The 27,886-nt window shown below is 44.4% G+C and overlaps 1 protein-coding gene across 1 annotated transcript in view; it reads left to right on the forward strand.

Annotated features, from left to right (window-relative positions):
* The window catches only part of TMEM38B (transmembrane protein 38B), a 58,663-nt gene extending 36,956 nt beyond the window's left edge, over nt 1-21,707 (forward strand). Inside the window, exons 2-6 of the mRNA XM_075339461.1 lie at nt 4,792-4,948; nt 10,029-10,213; nt 13,585-13,672; nt 16,359-16,476; nt 18,916-21,707. Coding sequence (XP_075195576.1) covers nt 4,792-4,948; nt 10,029-10,213; nt 13,585-13,672; nt 16,359-16,476; nt 18,916-19,146 — 779 coding nt within the window. The 3' untranslated portion in view covers nt 19,147-21,707. The remainder of the gene's footprint in view (nt 1-4,791; nt 4,949-10,028; nt 10,214-13,584; nt 13,673-16,358; nt 16,477-18,915) is intronic.
* The last annotated feature ends 6,179 nt before the right edge of the window (nt 21,708-27,886 follow it).

A 27,886-nucleotide genomic window follows, 5' to 3' on the forward strand; every position in this document is an offset into this window, starting at 1 on the left:
TAGAAGGCCTAATGAAGCGATCCTGGGAGGCATCGTCTTCTTCTATTCAGGCTAACATTGCCTCCACTTGTGTATCCAGGTCCCTAATTAGGTGGTTAGACCAGTTGGAGGCTCATATTTCCCAAGGGACCCCTAGGGAGGAATTGCTGGAATCCCTCCCCTTGCTTAGGAAGGCTACCAGTTTTTTGGCAGATACCTCGGTGGAATCTGTCCGCCTGGCGGCCAGGACCTCGCTTCTATCTAACTCTGCCAGACGTGCCCTCTGGCTTAAGGCCTGGAGTGGAGACTCCACCTCCAAAATGAGGCTTTGCTCCCTTCCGTTTAAAGGGGATTTGGTGTTTGGGCCTGCCCTGGATGATATTCTGGACAAGGCGACCGATCGTAAGGCCTTACCTGATCCTAGACCCACCAGGAAGCGGTCCTTTCGTCCCTCGATGCCTCAGGCCTCCCAGCCCAGAGGGAAAGGGAAGGCAGGCAGGTGGAGCTATCCTAAGGGTAGAGGGAGAAACATCCTCATCCCTCCCCATCAACAACGTCCTCAGCAGGACAAACAGTGACTCGGCCCGGGTGGGGGGACGACTCTCGGCGTTTCTTCCCCAGTGGCGGTCCATAACCACCTGCCAATGGGTTCTGAAGATCGTCTCGGAGGGTCTCCTAATAGAATTCATCTCCCCCCCTCGTCCGGGTCTCCGAGTCACTGCTCTGGCGTCGCAGGTTTCACAGGCTGTTGTACGCAAACATTCTAGAGCTAATGCACTCGGGGGTCGTTTCCCCAGTCCCAAGTCAGGAAGAAGGGATAGGACACTACTCCCGCCTCTTCCTTGTCAAGAAGCCGTCTGGCGACGTCCGCATAATAATCAATTTAAAGCGTCTAAACCGTCAGGTCAGGTACCGGCGGTTCAAGATGGAGTCAGTAAAATCAGCTATTCCCCTGATAGGTCTACACCACCAGATGGCCTCTATAGACCTGAAGGACGCCTATTTCCATGTGCCCGTCCATCCGGGTCACAGGCAATACCTCAGGTTTGCGGTTCTACACGGGGAGGAGGTGCTTCATTTCCAATTCAATGTACTTCCCTTCGGGATCTCCTCGGCTCCAAGGATCTTTTCAAAGATCATGGCAGAGGTGGTCGCCTTCATACGATTGCAGGGTTTCTGTCTGGTTCCATATTTGGACGACTTTCTGCTCATGGCTCCCTCTGCTCCAACCCTCCGGAGCCATGTAGAAAAGTCTTTAGGAATCCTTCGGTCCCTGGGATGGATTCCAAATCTCAAAAAATCTGTTAAACCCCTCCTCCACTCGGCAGTTTCTCGGAGTGCTGCTGGACTCCGACCAACAGGCATCTTTTCTCCCGGAGGGCCACAGGGTAGCTCTGTTAGCCAAAATATCAAAGCTTCGCAGGCAGGCTCGCCCGACGCTTCGAGCGGCTATGTCAGCTCTGGGTTCTATGACGTCCTGCATTCCCTCAGTCAGGTGGGCTCAGGCCCATTCTCGGTGTCTCCAGGATCATATCCTGGCGCATTGGGACAGACTCCCGTCATCCCTAAACAGACGGGTTCGCCTCTCGGGGCCCGTCTCCTCATCCCTTCTCTGGTGGCTGCGGCCCACCAACCTGCAGGTGGGGGTTGCCTGGACTCAGGCACCCCTGGTTACACTGACCACAGATGCCAGCCTGCGAGGATGGGGTGCTATGGTGGCAAACTCCCCATTTCAGGGGGTCTGGAGTCCTTATGTCAGCTCCCATTCCTCCAACTACCGGGAGCTCAGGGCAGTCAGGGAAGCCCTCCTTGCGGCACAGGATCTCGTCCGGGACTCTCACGTCCTGGTATACTCAGACAATGTCACAACAGTGGCACATCTCCGCCATCAGGGCAGTACACGCTCAGGCGCCCTGAAGTCGGTATCCTCCCGGATCTTTCAATGGGCGGAACAATCACTGCTGTCCCTTTCTGCAGTGCATCTCAAGGGCTCACTGAATCTTCAGGCAGATTTCTTGAGTCGGCGGGATGTTCATCCGGGGGAATGGAGTCTGGATCAGGCGGTGTTCTGCTCTCTGGTGACACGGTGGGGTGCTCCAGAAGTGGACCTCTTTGCTTCAGCAGAAAATCGCAAGGTCGCAACATATTTCTCCCTGAACCCTCGGGACAAGGCGTTGGGGGTGGACGCCTTCTGCCACGAATGGTCCTTTTGCCTCGCCTACGCTTTCACCCCTCTTCCTCTTCTCGCACGCACCCTGAGGAAGATCAGAGACGACGGGGTCACAACTATCCTGGTAGCCCCTCTGTGGCCTCGGAGGAGTTGGTACAGCCTGATCATGACTCTCGGGATAGACGGTCCGGTCCTCCTGGGTTCAGACCCCAGTTTACTATCCCAGGGTCCGATTTTCCATCCGGATCCCCAGAAACTCAAATTGGCTGCCTGGCTTCTGAGGCCCGGGTACTGAAGGCCCAAGGATTATCTGACAAAGTTGTGGCTACCCTACAGAAGAACCGTAAACCAGTGACTAATAGTATTTACAACAAAATCTGGAAGAGATTTTCCTCCTGGTGTGGTTCTCGGCCTCCTGACCCACTCCGGCCTAATGTTGCGCAGATTCTAGACTTCCTCCAGAGTGGATTGGACTTAGGCCTTCGGCCTAGCACCCTGAAGGTTCAGGTATCAGCACTCAGTGCAGTCTTTGACACGGCTCTGGCAGATCATCGCTGGATCCGCCGGTTCTTTGTATCCGCTGGTAGACTCTGTCCACGTCAGCGGGTCCTGACGCCTCGCTGGGATCTCAATGTGGTCCTTACCGGACTTTCTCAGTCACCCTTTGAGCCACTGTCCTCCTGTACCATTCGTTCTCTTTCTCACAAGACTGCTTTTTTTGTGGCTATTACGTCTGCTCGTAGAGTCGGGGAACTTCAGGCTTTGTCTATTCGGGAGCCTTACCTGACCGTCAGAGATGACAGCATTGTTTTTCAGCTGGATCCTTCCTTCCTTCCCAAGGTGGTTTCGGATTTTCACCGTTCTCAGTCCATCAGCCTTCCTTCCTTCTGTCAGAATCCTCGGACTCCCGGTGAGGAAGTGTTTCATTCTTTGGACGTCCGTAGGACTGTGTTGCACTACCTGGAGGTTACTGCTTCTTGGCGCCTTGATCATAACCTGTTTATCCAGCCCTTTGGTCGAAATAAGGGCAGGAAGGTGGCTAAGAGTACCGTCGCCAACTGGATTGTGCGGGCAATTAGAGACGCCTAGCTCGCTCAGCATCTCTCTCTGCCTACCGGATTTATGGCGCACTCCACCAGAGCTACCTCTGTCTCCTGGGCTGAACGGGCAGGGGCTTCTCCTGAGCAGATCTGCAAGGCGGCTACGTGGTCTTCGCTCCATACTTTCACGAAGCATTATCGTCTGGATCTGGATTCCAACAGGGATTTGACTTTTGGCAGGAAGGTCCTGCAGGCTGTGGTCCCCCCCTAGGTATCAATTCTTTGGTATTCCTCCTGTGCTGTCGTGGAAGGGACTAGAGAAATAAGAATTATTCTTACCGTTAATTCGGTTTCTAGGACCTTCCACGACAGCAGGTAATTCCCTCCCCTTTTGTATTCATATATTCCTGAATATGTGGTACTTCTCATATGCTATGGGTTCCTTGTAAGACACTGGCTGTGGGAGGTGGGAGGGTCCTTTTAAACCTCTTGTACTTCCTGTCCCAATTAGGGCGTGGAGAGATAACCTCCTATGCTGTCGTGGAAGGTCCTAGAAACCGAATTAACAGTAAGAATAATTCTTATTTTTATGTTTTTTTTTACTAAGGGAACATTGACTTGAGTATTCAAAACAAAAAACTCAGTATAGTCATGGTTCTAAACTGTCCACTCCTGACCTGGTGACAGATGGTCTGCAAAGTATGAAATGTTCGTCCTAGCTGGACATGCACTGAGCAGACGTACCTCCAGCATACCTGGCTTCACATGAGTGGAATTCAAGCTAATTTCTTTGCACATATTATCCCCTGGAAATGCGGCTTGACTTTGCCCTCCTCACCCTAACTAACTTAGGCTGCTTTCACACATCAGTTTTTTGCAGTCAGGCACAATCCGGCGCTTTGCAGAAAAAACGCATCCGTGTTTTTTTTATTTTTTTTCCTCAGACTTGCATTAGCCCCGGGTTGTGCCGCATGGCCTTGCGTTGCGTCTTTTTTTTTTTTTTTTTTTTTGCCGGATGTGGAATATTTTAGCCAATGCGGCGGCCGCATGGAACGTTGCTTGCAGCATTTTTTGTTTGCGGCGAAAAACCGAATTGTGCCATATCCGGCGCGATTTACAATGCAAGCCTATGGACGCCGCATCTGCCGCAAAAAACTCATCCGATGCATGCTCTGTATCATACCGGATCCATCAAAACAGACGGGCCGCATGGAAAAACTTATGCAACTCCAACTCAAAAACCTATGCAACGGATGCAGCGAAAAAAAACTGATCCGTTGCATAGGTTTTTGAGTTGGATTTTGCCTGATGCAAAAAATAAACTGTGTTTGAAAGCAGCCTTAAAGACCTATGCCATTAGCATGGGTAATCAGGCCTGTGAACTGGGCCTAATATAACATGGGAACTATCACAAATATATTACTAGCTGTTTGGTCACTGCGTTCTTGTTCATGTTGCAAGACATTAAAACCAGCTTAGCATTTGTGGATTGTTAGTGTCCTAAAGACATATTTGGAGAATTTCTCATTAACTGTTAGATATAACTTGTTCTATGATCTAGGTTAATTTGCACCACTTATATTACTATTTTTTTTCTTGTAGGAGCGGTTGATGTGGCGTCTCGGAGTCCTTTTGCTTCCTGGTTCAGTGCCATGCTGTGCTGCTTCGGAGGTGGCATATTGTCATCTATATTACTAGCCGAGCCCCCTGCCGCAATCCTTTCAAATAGCACTAACATTATTTATGCAACTGCTGTTTGGTAAGTTGGGCTACATTCTTCTGATTAGTAGGATATAATTTGTATTTTTTGTATTTTTTTTTTTTTGTTTTACATATTATAAATGCAATGTTAAAAAAAAAAAAAAAAAATAATTTTAAACTGTGTAAGAACTTGTCCAATCACACCCCCACTTTTAAAGCTTTGTTCACACATTGCTGTGGTGTTGCAGCATTAGACTAAAAATGATAAAAACTGGGACAGGACATCTTCCTGGTATCACAGTAGTTAAGGGGTTGCTTAGTAAAAAAAGTCCTAATGTTTTACTTAGGTGAACTGTAAAGATGGACATTCACGGAGTCCATATCTTCTTGTTTGAGATTTGGTAGATGATTAGCAGTCTTGTCCAGATGCCTCTCTTGTGAACTTTTCACTTTTTTCTGAAAAATTGAACTATATTTTCAATTCCAAAAACTGTATATATGATCCCACGGGAAAAAAAAACCCAAAAAAACCTAAATACCAAACTTGTTATAAACCAATTAAAGTTGCACCCTGCTTTCTGGTGAGATCTTATCTGTTTCTTGTTCGGGTGTTTGTAAAGGTTATTGCAACCTGCATTGCACCATGTTGGTGGTCATTTTACAGAAGCTTCTCACTTAAAGCGAACTTGACGCCTTGGAACAAATGCTATTAACCTGCAGATATAGGGTTAATCTGCAGGTAAATGGAGTTACAATACTCCCTGTACACCTTACTGAAAGTGCAGCTACCAAGAGAAAATTAACTTTCTTTGTGCATGGAGCAGTTAGTCGTCGCTCACTATACTGCGAGTGACTGTAAGCCCGCACTAACACTTTGACAGCCGGCTCTGTGACGCATCTGTGTAGGTGAAGCTGTCAGTCTCGTGAGCAATGCTTTGACTATTAGCGCAGGTGTGCACGTTGCGTGTGGTGGGGTTTTTTTTTTGCGTTTCTGCAGCGTCACATTGCCAAAATGCGTTTGGCTTCCCCAGCAAAGTCTATGAGAATCATGCAAAATCCGTGCACACGATGCTTTTTTTAAACGCAGCGTTTTGATAGTCAAAAATTTTAGAAAAGCAGCATGTCAATTCTTTTGTCCGTTTTTGGCAGCGTTCTACACCCCTTGAAATCAATGAGTTGTAGAAAATCGCTACCAAAATGCTAAGCAGTGCGTTTGCACTGCATTTTTGTTGCGATCCGCATGTTTTTTTGACATAAACGCAGATCTTTCGGTCTGTCAATGTCCGGTGTCTCCCTCCCACCCCTTCTCTCATACTCACCGATCCACGATCACCGGCGCTGCGCTGCACGGCGTTCACACTGTGGCAGCTTCTCCTCTTTTGAAAATGCCGGCTGCTCATTAATCCATCTTGTATTCCCTGCTTCCCCCGCCCACTGGCACCTATGATTGGTTGCAGTCAGACATGCCCCCACGCTTTGTGACAACTGTCTCACTGCAACCAATCGCAGCCATCGGTGGGCATGTCTATCGAGCAGTAAGAAAAAAAAAGAAAAAAATGTAATTAAAAAAACGTGGAAGTAACTTCATTTTCTCCCATCAGTTGCAGTCAGTAAGGCAGCTACACACAATATTGTAAGGCTATGTGCCCACGGGGACATTGTCCTGCGGATATATCCACAAGACATTCCGCAGGTGCTCCCAGAAATCCGCAACAGAACTTACTGTTTCAATGCTGCGGATATACAGCGGAATGTCCTGCGGATATGGTGCGGGCATTCTGCATTGAGGATATAGTACCATGGCTTCGGCACTGCATCCTCAATGCAGAACAAGTGCTGCAGTGATCGGGGTGCTCATAATTACCTCCATCATGCAGCACCTCTCTTTCCGGCGGCTGGGTCACTGTCAGGCAGCGTCTGGTTCACTGTGCTGGAGGTGGGCGGGCCTGAACTAGCTTCGGCTGTCACATGACCGGAGCTCGTGCAGGCCCCGTCCACCTCTTCCTTCCTGTACCTGGCTGGATCCACCGCGCTGCTGCCGCTACACCGGACGGAGAAAGTGACTCTGGTCTCTATCAGGGCAGGTAAGTATATGGGACCCTGCGGAGAAATCCGCAACAATAAGTGACATGCTGCAGATTTATCCGCACGAAAATCCGCACTATTTCCGCTACGGAAAAATCCGCAGCGTGGGCACAGCATTTCCCAAATGCCATAGAAATTGCTGGGTAGTAGCTGTGCTGCAGATTTCTGGAAAATCCGCGGCTTTTCCGCGCATTTTCCGCAGCGTGGGCACATAGCCTAACACTACCTGCAGATTAACCCTGTATCTGCAGGTAAAACGTCCTTTTAAGAGCATAGTCATTGACCAATGTCAAAATCTGTGTCCAATTCCACTTTTGTGCTGTTTTCTGGGTCAAGGTAACATTTGCCTAATTTGTAATCTAGATTCTGTATAAAACTGTACAACTACAGTCTGTGAAGTAAGTTTTTATTCTGCGTACGGACGTCATTAATTCTGTGTGAGACTGACTGGCTAGTGTGAACGTTTATTTAGAAAGTAGCATGGTCTCTTAGAAAAGGCATTAACAGGAATCTGATTTCACATCCTCGTCTTCTGATATTTGAACCTGCTCTGTATCCTCTACCCACGCCTGCTTGGATTTTGTTTCATTTGGGGCTCAGACTGGTTTCTCATTAGCAAAGTGACAAAACAATTATTCCATCTGATTTATTAGTAATAAGGTAATCGCTGTAGCCACACTCATCTAGCAAATATCAATGCCTTGCACATACACACTATTTAAAAAGAAAAATATTACTGTAGAGCTGACATGTATTTTGTGCTTTGCGCCATCTGCTGGCACATGGGTAGTATAACAGGCAGGAAGACGAGACCTTGCATGCCATGTAGACTTTTACAAATATCAGCTCATTTTAAATCTGGTAGATTCCTGATTATATCCTTTAGTAGTTTAGTGCAAATATGTTGTCGTGATATAGGAGATGTAAATAAACAGCTTTACCTGATGATGATTATACTGTTATTTAGATATGAATATATTTTGCCAGTTGCCAAGATTTATCTGATATCTATATAATAGAATGTGGTAAGCGTTCCATACATACATAATTGGTACCTTTCTCTGGCTGATGGCATAGGCTTAGCTCAGCTTGCCTCTATCCATAGGCTGGAGTCACACGACTGTAGTTTCTCCATCAGAGGGGGAAAAAATAGTCAGATTATGCTAATCAGGCAACTTTGATCAGAGCGGAATTTATTGTTTCTTGTATGTATGGGAAAAGAATAAAATAAAAAAAATCTCCATCTGTTCCATTCTGTTGGTCAATGAAAATCCAACCACACTCTCATCTGAGTGCGATTTCCATTTTTTTTTTTTTTCTTTCACAGACCCATAGACTTGAATAGCTGAGTGGTCCAGAAAGAAGAAAAATCTGACATACACTGCCTCATTGAATGAATAACACTGATCTGAGTGCGATCCAGTGTCTTGTTGGATAGCACTCAGACCGAAAATCCGGTTATCTGCTCAAGCCCTTGCAATGAGCACAATAAAAGATGTAGCAATCCCCTTCTTTGTTTCCACATGTGACTTTTTTTTTGCAGAAGTAGCTGAGCTTAGTTCTGTTAGGTTGGGTTAACACGACCGTATATTTTCTCCATCCAGACCCGTAGACTTGAATAGCTGCATGTCATCCAATTCGCAGAGGTAAATCGTGCATGCTCATGCGCTGCAGACTCGACCATTGGTGCATGTAATCTGTGAAGCTCAACTGCTCCAGCCCCTTTCTAGAGTATCAAAAAAACAATTCTGTGTAATCTCCAATCTAAACACGTTTTAATTGGGACTTATTAAATAAGAAATCCATGTACCTGGTGGTCTGTGCCTCATTCTGTGGAGACACATGCTAGAACTTGCAGATCAAGCTATTCAAGTCATGGCATTAGTTTATCGGTTATACCGTGATTTTCCAAAAATAAGACACGTTCTTATATTCTCCCCCCCCCCCCCCTCCCAAAAAAAAAAAGCACTAGGGCTTATTTTTGGAGGAGGTCTTATTCTTGGAGAAACACGGTTGGGGGGTAAGTTTACCCCCCCCTCCTCCTCTCCCTTCCCAGGAGACTCGTATTCCCCAGACTCGGACATCTGCGTGGCTCCCAGGTCCTCCCTGTGATCCCCGGTGGGTGCACTCTGTCCTGCCGTCCGTCCTTCCCTCCAGTCTTGGGATTTTGCCAGTGAGAAGAGATCTGTGTCGCTGGATGTGGTGAATGTGTGTGCTATCCGATGTGTGTGTGATTACAGGGTGCCTGTTTTCTATAATGAAGTGTCCAGTATCTGTTTCTTTGTTTGTTTTTTTTTGTTTTTTTTTTTTTCTGGGCTGCATGGACACTTCATTATTGATCCGTGGCTAGGGCTTATTTTCGGGGGGAGTGCTTATATTTAAGCCTTGCTCCGAAAATTCTGAAAATCCCTGCAAGGGCTTATTTTTGGGGGAGGCATATTTTTGGAAAAACATGGTAAATAGTATCGCATAGCCATAGGGTTTTATACCTCGTTTTATACATGCTTCAGCAGAGAATGATTACAATACTTCAGCTGTACATTTCATACAGGACCTCTGTGACTCATCAGATTCCTATTACACATCAGTGCTGTCCTTCCAGCTTTACAAGGATTGCCCTTCTTTGGGGACAATGTTTCTTTTTCTCAAATGCATGTGTTTTGGGCTAAAAATCTCTCTTGCATTTCAGATTCATGTTCCACTGTTTTTGCTTTTTATAGGTTTTTTTTTTTGTTTTGTTTTTTTTTTGCTCTACATTCAATTCTGATGTGTGTAGTCACTAATCTGCTGAAAGGACCTTAGGGAAAGTTAAAAACTATCCAATTGGCCTGTCAGTTTGCTAATTGAGTTCACACTTGCCTCATTCTGTAATAGACAGCAACAGAGAGGCAACATTTTTAATGAAAGACCATTTCATATTTATTTTATTTTTTTAATACAGAAGAAAAAAATGTCACAGATGATTAATAAACACCAAGGAGAATGCTCAAAGATGTACGGTATTTACTGTAATTGTATGTATTTTATTGATATTTCTTTTCTCTACCATTCAGGTACATGGTCTACTACTTTCCGTCAGATCTGTTCTATAGATGCTTTTGCTTTCTACCTCTACGAATTATTGCTGCAGCAATGAAGGAAGTGACCAGAACTTGGAAGATTTTGGCTGGAGTCACACAAGCACATAGTCGCTTTAAAGATGCTTTGCTAGTCATGGTTGCCAATGGCTGGGCAAAAGGTATTACGTGAGCAAAGCACTTGATGTTTCATTCCAAACCGGAAAACGTGAATAGCGGACAATAAAGAATTTAAATTCTGGTTGTTGGGGGACACTGGGTTAGGGCATATAGGAAGATTCTTAACTCCCGTTCTCAGGAGCCACCAACAGTGCACGGTTTTTAGGATTACCTTAGTATTGTTCAGATGCTAATTCAATCACCTATGTAGGTATTGCATTATCGCCTGTGCAATACTGAGGAAATCCTCAAAACATGCACGGTTTGTGGCTTTTGAGGACAGGAGTTGGGGAACACTGCTTTAATAGTTTGCAGCATTGCCTAAGAGAGCCACACGTTAAGGCCTCTTTCACACGTCAGTATTTTGAATCAGTGTGTCATCAGTATTTGGATATAACCACCAAGGAAGAAAATGCAGGCCATATTATATATAACAATTCATCTTTATTACCAACAATAATTAAAAACACGTAACAATTAATGGATCAGCCCAAGAGGGACGGATGGAATAATGGGGACACCGGGCACTTATTATACTGTCGTTAATGGAAACTATATATATGGATGGTATGAAATGTTGTTCTGTTCCAACAATCTTTGATAACTGCAAACCTTTCCCAGTAATAAACATTAAGTAATGTATAAGTAATAGCAAATGTATGGTTTGCAGTAACAATATATTAATTAATATATATTATAATATATATATTAATTGTCCCCATTATTCCATCCGTCCCTCTTGGGCTGATCCATTAATTGTTACGTGTTTTTAATTATTGTTGGTAATAAAGATGAATTGTTATATATAATATGGCCTGCATTTTCTTCCTTGGTGCTTATATTGAATTTATGCAATAGAGGCCTCATATGGTTCTTGTGGCTATTGGTGTGTTTGATCAGTATTTGGATGCCAAAATCAGAAGAACTATAATTGAAAGACTGACACCTGTTCTGTGTTTTGGAGACGCTCCTGGTTTTGGCATCCAAATACTGATGACACACTGATGCAAAATACTGACGTGTGAAAGAGGCCAAAAGATTTTTGCATTAGGCTCCATTTGCAAGCTGCAGTTTTAATTTTTTTTTTTTTTTTTTTTTGGTGCATTTTGTAGTGACCTTTTAATCACCACAAACTGCATGCTTTTCCTTCCCCAGAAGAATCAAAGATTTCAGATTTGCTGTGCACATGTTGCTGTTTGTTTGTTTGTTTGTTTTTTTGTGTTTTTTTGTGTTTTTTTGTGTTTTTTTGTGTTTGTTTGTGTTTGTTTGTGTTTGTTTGTGTTTGTTTGTGTTTGTTTGTTTGTTTGTTTGTTTGTTTGTTTGTTTGTTTTCCACCATAGATGATAGAGGGAAAAAAAAGCATCAAAAACACATGGAAAACGCTGCAAGATGCGTTTTGTGTGTGTGTGTTTGTTTTTTTCTTTTCTTCCACAGGTGCATTATTGTGGTCCTTAACAAAAATGGAGTATGCTGACAGCCTTATTTATAGAAAATGTTTGCATAAAACAGTAAAATAATTTGGCTATGTATCTGTGACGCCCTTGGCTAGCCAGGTAGTCAGTTAGGCCCTTGCACAACACCCATCCCCAAATAAGGTGACACCAGCCAACCTACTAAACCCTAGTCACCTCCCTCTGGGTTTGATGTCCACACCAGGGGGTGGAGCCAGGCGGTTGGCCACGCCCACCTAGGAGTTCACAGGCCCAGAGGCAGGAAAACCAGACAGTACAGATTTAGTTTTGAGAAGTGAAGAGAAGAGTTTGAGGAGTGAAGTGGAGTAGAGGAGTAAATGTCAGTGTCCTGGGTAGGAGCCCAGGCACTTTGGCTAGGAGGCAGACGGTGGTGGCCATCTGCAGGAGTCGGGAAGACAGCCTGGTGAAACAGTAGGTAGCCGGGACAGGGTAGTGGCCCGCCGGTACCAAACCGGGGAACCGACTGGAAACAGGAGAACAAGAGGGGGTACTCAGACCCTGAAACTTGGTCCCGAATCTACCGGACCCCGTTAATTAACTGATTGAGGTCTGGACTTTAGGTCCTTTCCCACCCAAGTCCCGAAAGAAGGAAACTGCCCACCGATTCCGGATAACTGCCACCGCCAAGGCCAAGAGATCCAACGGGCCAGCGCCTGCGGACAAACGGGCTCTCCCGACATACACGCCGGGGAGCGGGATTCCCGTCACTGAAGCACGGCTGTCCACAACTACAAAAAGGTGCAGGAGAAAGGCAGACACCATCAACCCGTTGGGGGAACTGAAGCGGCCGGCTGTGGGCACCGACCATCATCCATTTGGTTTACCAGAGACTCCCGTGTATTTGTCAGTGAGTACCACTGTGCCTTCGGGCAACGCACCGCCCTGCCCCGCCGAGCACCGACATCGCATCCGCATCACATCGACCGGGTCCCGGGGCCAACACCCCTGCCCACGGAGAGGTTACCATCACAAGCTGCACCAACATCTCCCCTGGGGTGCCTAGTAAACAGCAGCGGTGGTGTCTACATTCACCACAACCCATGGGTGGCGTCACAAACTTTAACCTAAAACCCTCTTCAAAGTGCCAGCTCCTTGCAGAGCGACGTGACCCCTGGTCCGGAGACGCTTGAGCCACCGACACATGAGCCCAGACCCAAGCGGCTCGACTGAAGCAGAGTGCGGGGCGGTACACATCCACATGAACAAAAGCCTACTACTTTTGCATTGTTTGCTTTACCCTCTTCTCCTCCCCCCAGATGAGGAGAAAGTGGATCCACTGTTGAAATTAGAAATCCCAGCTGAGTAAAACATAACTTTTATTTAGATTAAAGCATAGTCTTGCAGGACCATAAACATTAGGTACAGACCTACGCGTTTCGGCGATTAGCCTTCCTCATGGTCTGGAAGTTCACTAAAAACCACTTCCTTATGTACAGCTTAGTTCTAGCTATAGCACAGATGCACCTGCTCATCACAGGGAGTGGTTTATACACAAGTACAACATTTACTTTTAAAAAAAAAAAAAAAAAAAGCCCCAAGGATTAATTGTAAAAGTAGGAAGAAACTTTACAATACAAAAAACCATGAGCAGGGAATTTACTAAGATACATAGCAAAGTAATGTTAATATTGTAATATTAACTCCTGTCTGCTGTTCAAAGTGTGTGTGTGTGTTTTTTTTTTTTTTTTTGTGTCATCTTTAAGAAATGGATAATGTAAAGGGCATACGGAATTTGCCCATGTGTAGTCATCATTAGTTTAGTCACTAGAAATCTATCTGGTTCCCTTGTAAATATGCAATATTTCTGTGCCGCCCACGTGTCTAGGAAAGCATGCATACTGAAGAGTCGCTCTATACCATGTGTATTCGGAGGCAGCTAACTGATCGGTCTTTATTCACAGCTGCTGGAGGTGGCCTGATCTCCAACTTTGAACAACTGGTGCGAGGTGTCTGGAAACCCGAAAGCAATGAGCTGCTGAAGATGTCATAGTATGTAACTTTTTTCACGCCTCTGAAATTCTACAACCACCATCTGTGATGCTTGATTTGGGAAATGGGGGTATGTTTTCTGTAGTTGTCTAAGGCCGGTTTCACACATCCGGCCTTTCGCCAGATTTGGCGCATGCCAGTACAGTGTATATAGTACAAGGGCAGCACCGCAACTTCTGTGTCACATGCTCCGGTCACATGACAGCATGTCACCGCCGCTTGTCGCGCTGCCATTGTACTGTATACACTGTACTGACGTGCGTAGAATCCGGTGAAAAGCCAGATGTGTGAAACTGGCCTTATGCTTACAATCTTTCAAAACCAATTTAAAGGGCAGCTCTGATTAGATATGAGTTAAGTCTTAAGTGTAATTGTAGTAGTAATACTTTTAATCTTGAAGATTGCTTTCTTCAATATTTTAATCCACAATAAACTGTATTCCTGCACTGCATTTCCTTTTATCATAGGTCTCCTGTGTTGTCCTGGTCTCTAATAAGTGATTAATTCCGTGTAGATTCATTCAAACAAACCTTGGATATTTGCGTAAATATTCTTTTACATATACACATACTCCAATTTTCTAATTTTTGATGTGACTTTTTTTAAAGCAAAATCTAAAGTGAAGCTGTATTGGAAGGGGAACAGGGAGCACCTGCCCTGAGGCCTAAAACTTGCCTCTTGGCCCGATAATATTCGGAAACCAAACAATTTAAGTATAGAGATCAGAGCTCCAAAAATCTTAAAATGGCAACTTCTTGAGGCCATGATCACTTTTATAGGTGAAAATCAACAAGTTATATTAACCCCTTTGCGATCTCATAAGATAATTTTCTGTCATCTGGTGGCAGCAGGTCTAGAGTGATCTCGGGAACTGTGGTTACAGCTCACCTGGCAAATGCTGACAGCCAGCAGCTTTCTACAGTGTTAGCAGCTGGAGCTTGCTCTGATCGCTGCTGTCTGACAGTTAATCCATGACCTCTGCATTTATATGTTGCCATTTCTGGTGCAAAATTATTGGCTCATTTACAATTTTCATGAAACCACATATGACCTTATACCATAGCTGCTAATCTTGTCTTTGTGCAGTGTGGGTTAATGCAGCAAAGCCCTATATCACAGGTTAATGGGTTCTAACAAGCACTTTTATCATAGGTCGCTCTGCAAAGTATGAAGCTTGTGAACTCTGAGAACCAATGGGTTATGGTCAGCCAGGGAAATGCTGAAGGTCCCGATAACTGTTATCTTGGTCCTCTTCAGGCTGAGCTTCATAGAACCACAGTTTAAAGCACCACTCCAGCTTTTTTTTATTTCACCGCTGGATTGCTGCTTTAAATCGAAGTTCCTTGACCCTACTTTTATACACTTATACAGAATTGCCATCTCCATCTTGTATCACCGCCACTTTGGTCGGTCTCCTATTTGTGTACTGCCGACAGCCCGGTGTTTCACGGAGCACACCAGAGGTCACTCTTTCAATACAAGTCTACGGGAGCCTCGTTGTGGCTCTCATAGACTTGTATTGCATGCTTGTGACATAACTTCTGAGTGAGAAGTTAGGCTTGGTTTTTTTTTTTGTGATGTTCTCATAAAAAATCATGTTTTGGCAGGAAAAAAACATGCAATTTATTTATTTTTTTTTTGCAGAGCCTATGCTTTTATTCATGCTGGTTTGCATTTTTTTTTTTTTTTTTTTTTTTTTGTTTTTTTTGTTTTACCTAAATTGAAAATGCAGGAAAAAACAAAGCAGAAAGAATTGACATGCTGCTGCTTTTATTTCTGAAACAAAATCTGCCAGGAGAAATGGAGCACTTCAGGATTCTCAGACTTTTGCTGGGCTGTTTTCCTTGCAATATTGATTAAAATTTTCAAGGAAACCTGCATGGAAAAAAAGCAACATGCACACGTAGCCTTACAGTCACGTAATGGCACTGTGGGACCAGAGCAGCATCGGCAAAAGGTGAATACATTGTAGGGTCAGCATAGTACTAGAGCCATGGTCCTTACTCCATTCTAGCAGTGTAAAAAAAACTGGAGTGTTTCTTTAACTATAAATATATCGTAGGCTCAAGTTCTATGGGTACTGAAAAAATCCCCACACTTGGAATTGTGGGTTTTTTTTTTGGTTTTTTTTTTCAATACATGGTAAACTTTATGGTGTCATTTAAAACTACAACTCTTCCGGAAAAATAACTAAACCCTCCTATGGTCAGGCTGATGGACAAAGGGGGGAGAAAATGAGAGCGCAAAAAAAGAATATTAATGTCCTAGTCCTAAAGGTCTGGGTTTTTTGTTTGTTTTTTTTTTGGGGGGGGGGGGTTGACTTGTGGGAAATAAGATGTGTTGCTTGTGTTTTTTTTGTTTTTTTTTTTCCATCGTTGCACAATTGTGCATCAAGAAATTATAATAATAATAATTGTGCCATTAATTCCATGGCTCTTTACATGTGAAAAGGGGAACACATAATGGGGGGCAAGTACAATAATCATGAACAATACAAGGCACAGACTGGTACAGGATAGAGGACCCTGCCCGCGAGGGCTCACAGTCTACAAGACATTGCAAAATATATTCTTTAGCAATGATCTCACAGAACTTCTCTAGGATCCAGCCTCTATAAATATAATATGTAGACATGATTTTGGTGGTCTATTACTAATTTTACAACTTTTGTTTTCTCTAATTCTAGTCCAGTAAAAATTAGTTTATTGGGATCAGTTTTATTCACCCTGCAACATGTTGAGCTGCTGCCTGTTGAAAGACACCACCTTGTGTTCATCTATACTATGTTTCTTATTACTATAAAGGTAAGATCATGCATATGCTTCCATTACCCAGTTATCTCCTCAGGAATAATATACGGTGTGTGTATATATACTGTGTATGTTTGTGTGTGTGTGTATGGATATTATATACCATATTTTTTGCTTTATAAGACACACCTGATTATAAGATGCACCCCCAAATTTTGTGAAGGAATAGAGAATTTTTTAATAAATTGGGTACGTCTTATAATGCCAGTGTCCGTCTAACAAATCATATAGGGTATATGTCCCTCATAGCCCCCCCCATCCTAAAATTAGCCTGCTTAATCTGGATATGGCCACCTTATATTGACTATAGCCCCCCTGTGGCTGGCACACGGCCCCCCTGTGGCTGGCACACGGCCCCCTTTTTTTGTCTCTCATTCAGTTTGAGATAAAAATGCTAACTCCGTTGTTTTCCACCAGGTGGCGCAATAGGTGGTTTCATTGCGTAGCGCATGGCTACTTTACTATACCTAGACACCACTTCTATGCCTATAGCTGCCGCTGTTCTCAAGTTAATGGCGGTGGACAGGATATGGGTGAACATACGAGTACTGTATATATGTTGACCATATGTGGTTACTCTAATCACTTGTCAGCCTTCTTTGGTTAGCCAGAGATCCAATACATTTCTCATGTTGTCTCTTGATATACAACACGGTTGTGGCAGTGTTGTACATCCAAATAAATATACTTTTGATAACCTTCTATACTTGCACATCAGCATCCACTACCCTGAGCGGTGTCCCCTGTGGACTACATGGGAATCTCATGCATACAATTTGATCATTGATTTTCTCGATCTCATTGGCCCCTCTAACACCCATACTTTGAGTGTGCTAATGGTCTATTGCTAATGTATAGTGGTCCGAGTGGTTGCCGCGCTGGTTGGAGGGGGGAATTCACAGTCTGACTTCCTGTCTACCTGGTGCAGGTTTTTTATATTTCCCTGTGTCTTTGTCCTGTATGTTGTTTTTCTAAATTTTGTATGAATACCCTTTTTGGTTTTGTGTTCTTTTTTTCCTGAATTCTATTATCTGAAGAATTATACCAATTCTGGGTTCACTACACCCTGTGTCCTCGATATCTCTACTGATGTAAATGGCCAAATTTCTTTTTGGATACTGTAGGTGGTGATTGCATTTTTAGGGCTCCCACTTATAAGGATAGAGGTCCTCTTCTCTCTTTCAGTTTAGAAAGGAAGAGACCATAGATTCAGCTTTTGTCCATTATAGTTAATGCAGGACACTGGAATTTAAGTTTTTGCACTGCAATGATTAAGGCAGCACTTAAGCATAGCCAATTTTTTTTTTTTTTTTTAGCTTCAACTACCTAGATGATGACTTGGTCATAGACCAGATAACCACCGACTTTTGATGGTGTACTATCCCCACTAAATAACGTGGTGGCCGTGAGGCAGGATTATTTGTTTGTGGGATATGAAAAAAATTGTAGATAGATATATCCATATTTTTTGAATTATAAGATGTTGCCTACTGGGAGGTGGAGAATGGGTGCTGTGCTGGCTGCAGTGGGTGCTGTTTAGAACAGGGCGGGCTGTGGTGGCTGCGGCGGGTGAGATGCTCTGTCAGCAGTACAGGACTGTGCTGGCTGCTATGGGCGCTGTGTGGAGCAAGGCAATGCGAAGGTGAGATGCTCTGTTGGCGGTCCGATCTTCAAATAATGCCGCCAGGAGTCGCCACATGCGCAGATGGAGCTCTTGGATCCTTATTGAGCCGAGAGCTCCATCAGCGCAGGCGCTGACTCCAGGTGGCATTATTTGAAGATCGCACCGCCAACAAAGCATCTCACCCCTGCCCTGTCCTGCTCCACACAGCCAGCATGGCCCCGCAGGAGCCAGCCCGGCCCAGCACTCCAGCACCACTCTTGCCTCCTGTGACACCGCTCAATCAGTGCTGTGCCCCCCCCCCCCTCTCCACGGTAAGACACCACTGGAGTATAAGATGGACACTTTTTTTTTTTTTTGTCTATTTGGGGTGCGTCTTATTATCTGGTACTCCATATAAAACGATAAGAGATTTTATAATTAGATAGATAGATAGATAGATTAGATGTATATATTATAATTTTCATCTGTGTGTGCAGAGAACTTGACTAATTATTTAAAGTGTTTGTTGCTAAATATTCACAAAGAAAAAGGAGTAATATGACGTACTGTTTCAGTTTGTTCTCATCCTTCACCGTTCAACCTTACAATGTGCCCAGACTTGAGATATGTTTGTGAGAAATTAGGTTATGCCGAAATATACTTAACAATAATATTTCATCTGAGTGTTAGGCGCGATAGTGTTTTTTTTTTTTTTTTTTTTTAAATTTAAAGTGTTAATTGAAAATTGATTTTCTAAACCATAATGCTTTAAAATGTCTGCATTCAGAATGTTCTATGCGGTCTGGATAACATGTTTTATATTTTTCTAGGTCCGAATGATGCTGACTCGGTCATCCACTTCTCCATTCCAACCAGCAGAAGAGTTAATTGGTCGCTTAGTATTTGGCTTGCCACAAGCCTCAAAGATAACAAAAGAAAAAGTTACAAGTGACAAAGATGAGCCTAAAGTGAAAGAGAGTGTTTCCAAAGAAGAAACTGGAACAAGTAGCTCAGAATCCAGTGAATCTACAAGGAAGAGAAATACTAAAAAAAGTGAATAACGTGGAGTTAAGAAGAAAGATTCACATGGACCCTTATCCAGCCATATCTGTGGCCACTGGACCAGAGGTTTGCAAACCTGTAACATCCCATGTGACTCTTCTGATTAGCAATCTGCTGTAACATCATTATATTGTATGATGTCACCATGGCCTGCTAATTCGAAGATACTTCAGGCATGTAAATTATGGCAGGAAGTTGCCAATGCTCTGGTCCAGCAGCCACTAACTACTGAATTGGTTGCTGCATCCAGGTCTTACAAATGTTTTTCTAATTTCTTGAATAAGCCTGTGATACTACAAGTTTACCATGTATTTACTGCCATAATTCTTTAAACTGTGACTCATTTAGAAAATAGTTAATATAAGTCAGTATGGGGTTATAAATCTTACATTCAGATTTACCAATGTTATGAACAGTCTTAAGTTCACTTTCCTGTTTAAAATGAAAAATGTGCTAGAGGACCTTTACTAGTGTGAGCTTGTCAAACTGGCCACATCATGGAATAGTTGCTGCAGGGTTGAGTAAAACATTTTGTGGGTTTTTTATTCCTACTCTCGTCATCCAGATATTGGCTTGTAATGTTTAGGTTATAATTTTATTTCATCTGTGTGTTAACAAAGATTTGTCTCCATAGGGCATGTACTTCTCCTGCAAGCGGTTGACCAATCTTAAGCAGACAGTAGAATACGGTGTATTGCTAACTGATCTCTGCACCTAATGTCTAGAAAAACAGCAGTTTTGTGTAATTACAAAACCTTTCCAGGTTTACTCTCCTAGTAGTCAGTGGAGGGAGAGTGTGAGCTGACAGCAGTGTGAGGAGAGATCTGGAAGTGTTTCTAATGATGCATAACTTGAGTCTGCTATATCTCTACACAGTAACTACATGTGATTAGTGAGATGAGGAGAAATATAAATTTACTCTGCAGACACTATTCCATGACATGGCCAGTTGAACATGCTCAAACTGGTGAGCGGTAGTGATGAGCGAGCACTGCCATGCTCGTGTGCTCAGTCGGCCTCTACTCGTCTGAGTATAATGGAAGTTAATGCTCTAGCATTTTTCCGGAAGATACTCTACTTCCCCCATTGATTTCCATTATACTCAGTACATGAGTCATGCCCGTTTGAGCATCCAACTGCTCGTTACGCCTACTGACCAGCCAAGCATGGTAGTGCTTGTTAATCACTAGTAAGAAGTCCTCTTTCAGATCACCATACACCTCTTACCAAAGCCGCCAAACAGAGTAAAAGGACAGCAGTCTGTGTATGAATGCCTTCTAAATCTCCCCCCAATAGATGGCTAGGGGAAAAAGGGGAATGGAAATCGACTCAACAGATTCCAATATATTTATCCTTTTGTTATCTCTGGAGATGAGCCTCTGCCACAAGACTCCAACAGCGACTTTCATATGGAACTCATGCATTCCTGTCCATTGGGTAGGTCAAGAGAAATGGCTGACAGTTGTCTAATGTGTATGGGGGGCCTTTTACTGTCCTAGTTACCGGCGCACACCTCAAAGCAATAACTTTATTAAATAGTTAATGACCACTCTAGACAAAAGCTATTCTGCATGCTTTGTTTTGTGTGCACTTGCATCACATCTTTGGTTTTGAAAGTAGCAATAATCATAGATCCATTTATAAATGAATTTGAATGAATCCCATAGGAGTGCCAGTGTGTTTTTGAGGCTGCAGGTTCTGTTATATTTAGATTCCTATGTGTTGTTTTTTTTTTTTTTTTATATATATAACTTTAAGATATTAGCCAAAAGCTTCTGTGCTACCCCTTTTGTTGCTTTTTGCTGATTTCCTGCATTGATTACCTGTGATACATGGTTCAAGTGACAGCTGCTGCCATTCACTGTCCTCAGTGTTCATTCACTGTCCTCAGTGGTCACGCACTGAATATAGTCACTTTTTTTTTTTTAGTATTCTACCTCCAAGACCAGTGGACCAGGGGTACATTACAAAAAAACCTACAGAAAGAATCACTCATATATGCACACATATTGCTATGTTGCAAGGCTTGTGTACCTGGGTAAATATTTTCCTGCAGGTAAATTCTTTACAGAAGTTACAAAAGTTTTTTTTTGTTTTTTTAAATGGTTGAAGCAGAAATTTATTTATTTCATTCACATAATTTTGTCAGTTGCAGTTTTTTTTTTTTTTTAAACAAATCTAGGCAGAACTTCACTTCTATCACAGCTTTGATGATTTGTTGTACTGTGGGGTGGTATACTATTGGGTGACTGTAAGAAGCAATAATTTGTCTATGTAAATTTTAAGAAAATTTTCAGAGATAGAAAATGTTAAATATTTTTCTCAAATAGTTTGTAATACATTTTTTAGATCTTTATCTGTAGTGTTATTTAAAGGCTTGATTTGTATGATGACACCTTTCTAAATATTCTAAATTTAGTTTTGTACTGTTTGAGCATATCGTTTTCACCATGTTGTAAACTGTTTGCTGATTGCACTGTTAAATTTTCAAACTGTGACACTTATATTTTCATTGCATTTGTCACAAAGAAAAAAATCTTTAATAAAAGGTTATACTTTACCACTATGTGATTCCTAAAATTCTGAAGCAGTTTGTGCAAAGTATGTAATGCTGTTTAATTTCTCAGTATGAGTTTATTTTTAAAAATATTTTAGAATAGACAGACAAATTGTACCCCAAAGTGTACATAGCGGAACAAAGTAATTTTATCGTTCCAGAGTTTGGAGGGTCATTACAAACGGTCCCAGGTCAGTACATAGTAAGACATTGATTTAAAATTCTCTATCGCCCATGCTTCCCTTAAGCCCATTCCTGCACCCTATTGAAGGTAAACCTGGGCACTGGCAAAGCAGGGTTGACTCCTCCAATTCTTGTGACTGTCATGGCTCTTCCTAAGATACTATCTGTGGACAAAACATGTTCTGGATGGACCAGGGTCATCTCTACATCGGTTTCTGTCTGGCCCAAAGTATCAGTATCGACGACCGCAGTGGACCGTTAATTGTCACTGGGTTTCCCCTCTCTTCAAACCACAAACAAAACAGCAGGAGAGGAGACCTTTGGTGAGGAGGACTCTTCATTTTGTCAGAGCAAGAAGTGCAGATATGTCCCACTTTCTTGTTCACAAAACATCTGAGGGAATCAAATGCACGCCTAGTGGTGGGAGATTGTTCTCCAAATACCTCTGAAAGTCAAGTTAGCCAGTGTAAGGTTGTTGAATGTCTACTTCTCCCTTCCAGCAGACGACTGCAGGATACCATACTTCTGATGTTTGCAGATGGCTATGAAAATCTAAACTGCATGAGTTGCATCTTTAGGCTCCCCATCCTTCACAAACTGTCATATATCCATGGGGTTAAATGTGCAATAATGTGACGACAAGTTCTCAGAAGTGGCAATGAATGCCTTGGATCGACTCATGGGCTGAAAAACTAACCTCTAGCCACTTGTCATTAGGCCCACGTTGAAATGTCCTGAAATCGTTTGTAATATATTTTTGCAATTGCATTGTTTCTTTTCATATCCAGGCCTGTTTGATGGCCTCAAATCTCCATTCTTGTACTTAGAGCTGTAATCTATACCAGGCTCCTTAAGCCTGGTCTTGGGTATCTTGCCTATTGCTCACTTGGCAGCTCATACTGGCTACTAGTTTTTTTTTTTTTTTTTTAATCTTCTTAAGATTTGTCCAAGTGCTGTTGATTTCCATAACAAAAAAGTGCTACAGAATTATGGAAAAGTAGTAGGACTTGGTTCACTGGACCTGCTTTTCTGTGGGGTAGAGCTCTAAATTTAGAGTCGTGCTAATTCCAGCTAGTACTCTTGCTCTGTTTGATGCTCGACAGCCTGTTACTCTGCAAACTATCGCTCAACTTGGCATTTTCGTAAAACAAGCTGCAGACAAATGCGTTTGAGTCACATGCTTTAGAATTGGTGGCAAGCAAGAGTCCATTCCATTCTGATAGCTGTCGTAGCAGCTGGTGTTCTCTACATCAGGGCATTCCATACCCACATTTATGGCATGATATTCTGGTGGGATATTGTTCCAAGGCTTTAGTGCCACATTGCGTTAGTGCTTGGCATTGTCCTTGACCAAGGCACAGATCAAAATCTTGTGATTTCTGTCCAAACTATAACTTTTGTACCAAGGTGATTCAAAACATGGCATTCTCTCCTTTTTAGAAGTAGCTGCCATCTGTTACTTACCAAATAAGACCTCTACAAAAGTATTTTCTTTACTATGTTTTAATAAACAGTTAATTACGGAGTTTGTCCCTGATGATTGGCGTGCTCCTCCATAAGGATTCTGCTAGTTCAAGGGTAATTAAGTACAAACCTTAATAAAATCAGGCATTTACTGCTGTAATAAAAAAAAATGTATCCCACCACTTACCACCAATTTCAATACCAACAGTTCCTACTCACTGCACACGTGAGTCTGATGTGACTGTAAAGGGGTACTCCTACACTTACACTATCTCGGCCACTTTCCTATCGCAGGATGCTAAAGATTAGCTAAGTGAACCCCAAAGCCAGTCCACACTTCCACTTCACACTTATTGCTGCCACCACTTGCTGACTTTTGATAGGCCAGGAAGACTCCTCCACCTGGTAGGTACACTTTTTTTTTTTTCCGGCACCCATGACTGCACCACGAGAGAGGGGATCCGCCATTCAAGGACAGGAAACCTCCAGAATAAAAAGGGGCGGCACCTCTCCCCACATCAGTTGGTTTCCTGTCCTTGAACAGGGAGCCTCCAGGAATCCACTGGGATTCAGGATGGTCCTGATGGGCCGAAGATTCAAATCTGGCACCTGGTCGGCCGACTCTAGCAGCGGCACGGGTCCTGCTGCGGTCGGCCGAGGTGCTGTGGAGCTGCCGTAGCAGACCCACGGGGGTCAGGCCTGCGTTCGGCACACCCTCCTCCGGTGACACAATGTACGGATTCCAGGCGCGGGGACGTGGTGTGGAGCCTGAGAGGACCAGGTAAGGGCTGGTCGGTCGCAGTGCTCTCCCGCCGCAGCAAACCCACGGGGGTCCTGTCTGCGCGTGGGCTTCTTTCCGCCCTCTCTACCACGTGGAACCGGGTTCTAGGAGCCAGGATGGAGGTGGCTGCTGCTGCGCTTGCTTGCGGTGGCGTCGCAGCTGGAGACACTGTGGCGCTTCCGGGTGGTAATGGAGCGCCATGCTGTGTGCGGTAGGCGGGGGTGTCCGGGCAGTGCACATGCGCAGCGCGTCCCTTCCTATTGGACGCGCGGTGAGGACGTCATCTCCCGGAAATAGATGGGAGGGGTTGCCAGCTTTTTCAAAAAAATGAGCAGCAATCTTCACAGTGGTGTCTGTGTTCAGTGAACATGGCTGACAAACTGTCGGCTGTGTCTCCTTCGCCTCCTTCCTCTCCAAAGCCCCACTATGATCCGGATACTGCCTCCCAGAAGCGGCAGCAGAGAGATAGCCGGGATAGCAGTGTCACCGGTTCTTGAACCATGCGGGGGACGAATTATGACCGGTCCTGTAAGCGGAAGGACCCTGGCACCCCTGACAGTAAAAGGCCCTCTAAAAGAGGGAAGTCAGATGATGTCCCTACTGACCTGGTATAGCCTCTTGCATCTGTGGGTGAGTGATGGCTCACTGATTCCCGCTTCTAAACGGCAGTCGTCTTGTCTGTGTTTCTCTTAGGATCGGATTAAGCCTAAGAAATGTTTATCCAAGTCCAGACACAAAGAATGTGCCTTATGCAGTAAGGAACTATCTGGTTCCTCGACTAAGAGGCTGTGCAGGGGCTGCATTCAGCAGACTTTGTCAGAGGAACAGCTGGGATTTACCGCTGATCTCCAATCCATCATAAGGGAAGAGGTCAGGGACTCCCTCCGATCCCTGTCTGGGGCTCACAGCTCTGGGGCTCACAGCTCTGGGGCATCTAAAGCCCCTTCGCCTACCCACGAGGACTCTGATAGGTCTGATGGGGAATGTGATTCCTCTGGCTCTACTTCCTGATCCTCTTCAGATAGCGACTCAGGAGATCTCCAGTGCTTCCCGATAGAAAATATGAGGAAATTAGTTAAGGCTGTACAGTCCACTATGGGCATCCCAGATGAGAAACCTGAAAAATTTATCCAGGATCTGATGTTCGGGGGCATGGAACAGAAAAAACGGCGCCCTTTCCCGTTGGTGGATAGAGTACAAGCTTTAATTACCAGGGAATGGAAGAAACCTGATAAGTGTTTCCTTCCAGGTGCCTTTAAGAGGAAGTATCCGTTTTGAGGAGGCCTCCTGCTCCACCTGGGATAAGGCTCCAAAATTAGATGTTGCGGTCGCCAAGGCATTTAGAAAGTTTGCCTTGCCATTTGAGGACATGGGTTCATTGAAAGACCTGTTAGATAAAAAAGCGGTTCACTTCCTGAAGAATACCTGGGAGGATTCTGCCGGAGGACTGAGACCCGCCATTGCTGCTACGTGTACGGCTAGATCCCTGACTATATGGATAGATGAACTGGAAGACCAGTTTAGATAAAGGGCCTTCCTTGCGGACGCCTCAGCGGACTCCACTACGTTGGCTGCACAGTCAGCGTCTCTCTTCAATGCGGCTAGAAGAGCTCTTTGGTTAAAATGCTGGCCGGGGGATATGCAAACTAAATCTAAACTTTGCAACTTCCCTTGTTAAGGTGAATATCTGTTTGGACCGTTCCTGGACGACCTCCTAGAAAAGGCTAGCGACAAGAAAAGTGGCTTTCCCTTTCAGTCCTTTCCATCTTCAAGGCGGTCCTTTCGGAAGAAGCCAGTTTGCCGGAATACCTGGTCCGATAGAAAGAAACCGGGAAAGGGGTTCATGTTCAAGGGACCCTTTAAAATATCAGCATAAGTCATCCAAGTGACTCACTTTCCCAGGTCGGAGGGAGGCTCTCTCAGTTCCTTCCGGCTTGGGAATTGATTTCATCAAGTTCATGGATCCTGGGCCTAATAAGATCAGGCCTCCGGCTCCCCTTCAATCACCCTCCTCCTCACCGATTCCTGGTTACCCCTCTGACTTTCTCCTGTGGAACAGCTGCCTTTGGAAGCAGAGATCCGACAACTCCTGTTCAAGGGGGTCCTGATGGAGGTTCCCGCACAAGAACAAGGGGACTGATTCTACTCCACCCTCTTTCTGGTGAGGAAGCCCGACTGTTCCTATCGAACCATAATAAACCTGAAAGCCCTCAACCAGTTCCTTCGGATCGACAGCTTCAAGATGGAGTCCGTGAGGTCCATAGTGAAATATCTGTATCCCCAATGTCACATGGCAGTCATAGACTTACGCGATGCATACTATCATGTCCCGATCCACTTTCTCTTCCAAAGCTTCCTCAGAGTAGCCCTACACATGGGCAGTAGGGTCTACCATTTTCTATACAAAGCCCTCCCCTTTGGTCTAGCAATAGCCCTGAGTATTTTTACGAAGCTGATAGCGGAAGTGACTGCATATCTGCGTCAGAGGGAAGTCCTAATTCCTTATCTGGATGACTTCTTGATTGTAGGCACCTCAGCTCACCATTGTGCAGCCCTTCTACAGCAGGTACAAGCTTCCCTGTGGGAGTTGGCAAGAGAAGTCTAGATTAATCCCATCCAAGGTTCAGCTGTTTCTGGGACTCTCTTGGGACTTAAACACTCAAATGTGGCATCTACCACATTCCAAGGTGGAAGCCCTCCAGGCCCAGATAGACAGACAGACAGACAGACAGACCGGATTCTGCGGAGGAAGCGCATATCTCTCAGGGGTGCGATGTACCTTCTGGGTTCCCTGAGTTCGGCTATCCCGGCTGTCCGATGGGCTCCTTGGATGATACCAGAGCCAGTGGTGGTGACCACCGATGCTAGCTTCTATGGTTGGAGAGCACATTTGGATACTCATTTCATTCAGGGTCGATTTGGTCTGGTGGAGAAGCTCAAAGTTCCTCAAATACAAGGGAATTGCTGGCGGTGGAAAGGGCATTAGGTCGTTTCCTACCGTCATTGATGGGTCGCCATGTCAAAGTTCTATCAGACAACCAGGCGACAGTGGCATATCTCAACCACCAGGGGGGTACTCGCTCCAGGCATCTTATGTCCATCGCAAGCAGGATCATGACTCTGGCAGAGGCTCACCTAGAATCCCTATCTGCAGTACACATCAGAGGGAAGGAGAACATTATGGCGGACTTTCTCAGTCGCAACCAAGAAGAATGGTCTTTAAATCAGTCCGTTTTCAAGAGGATAACTGAGAGGTGGGGGGTACCCGAGATAGATCTATTTGCGACCAGAAACAACAGGAAGGTTCCCCAATTCTGTTCCCTGGATCCGAGGGATTGTCCATACTCAGTAGATGCCCTGTTGCTCAGATGGGACTTCCACCTCGCATATGCCTTCCCTCCGATCACCCTCCTCCCTGCGGTGCTCAGGAAGATGCGGGAGGATCAAGCGGTAGTGATTCTTATAGCCCCCTTTTGGCCAATGAGACCTTGGTTTTATTGGCTGAACAATCTGTCCATAACCGATCCATGGGTTCTTCCGGAACTACCGGATCTCTGTCTCAGGGTCCAGCCTTCCACCCACAGCACACCAGGTTACATCTGACGGCGTGGAACTTGAGAGGTCACTGTTAGGCGGCAAGGGGTTTTCTCCAGGTCTAATCTCTACCTTGATGCAGTGTCGGAAACTTGTCACTACACGTATCTATGGGCGCATTTGGAACAAATTCTTAGCCTCCACGGGTGCAGATCTTACT

This window comes from Anomaloglossus baeobatrachus, chromosome 1 (genome assembly GCF_048569485.1).
Source record: "Anomaloglossus baeobatrachus isolate aAnoBae1 chromosome 1, aAnoBae1.hap1, whole genome shotgun sequence".
In the NCBI taxonomy this organism is placed as follows: domain Eukaryota; kingdom Metazoa; phylum Chordata; class Amphibia; order Anura; family Aromobatidae; genus Anomaloglossus; species Anomaloglossus baeobatrachus.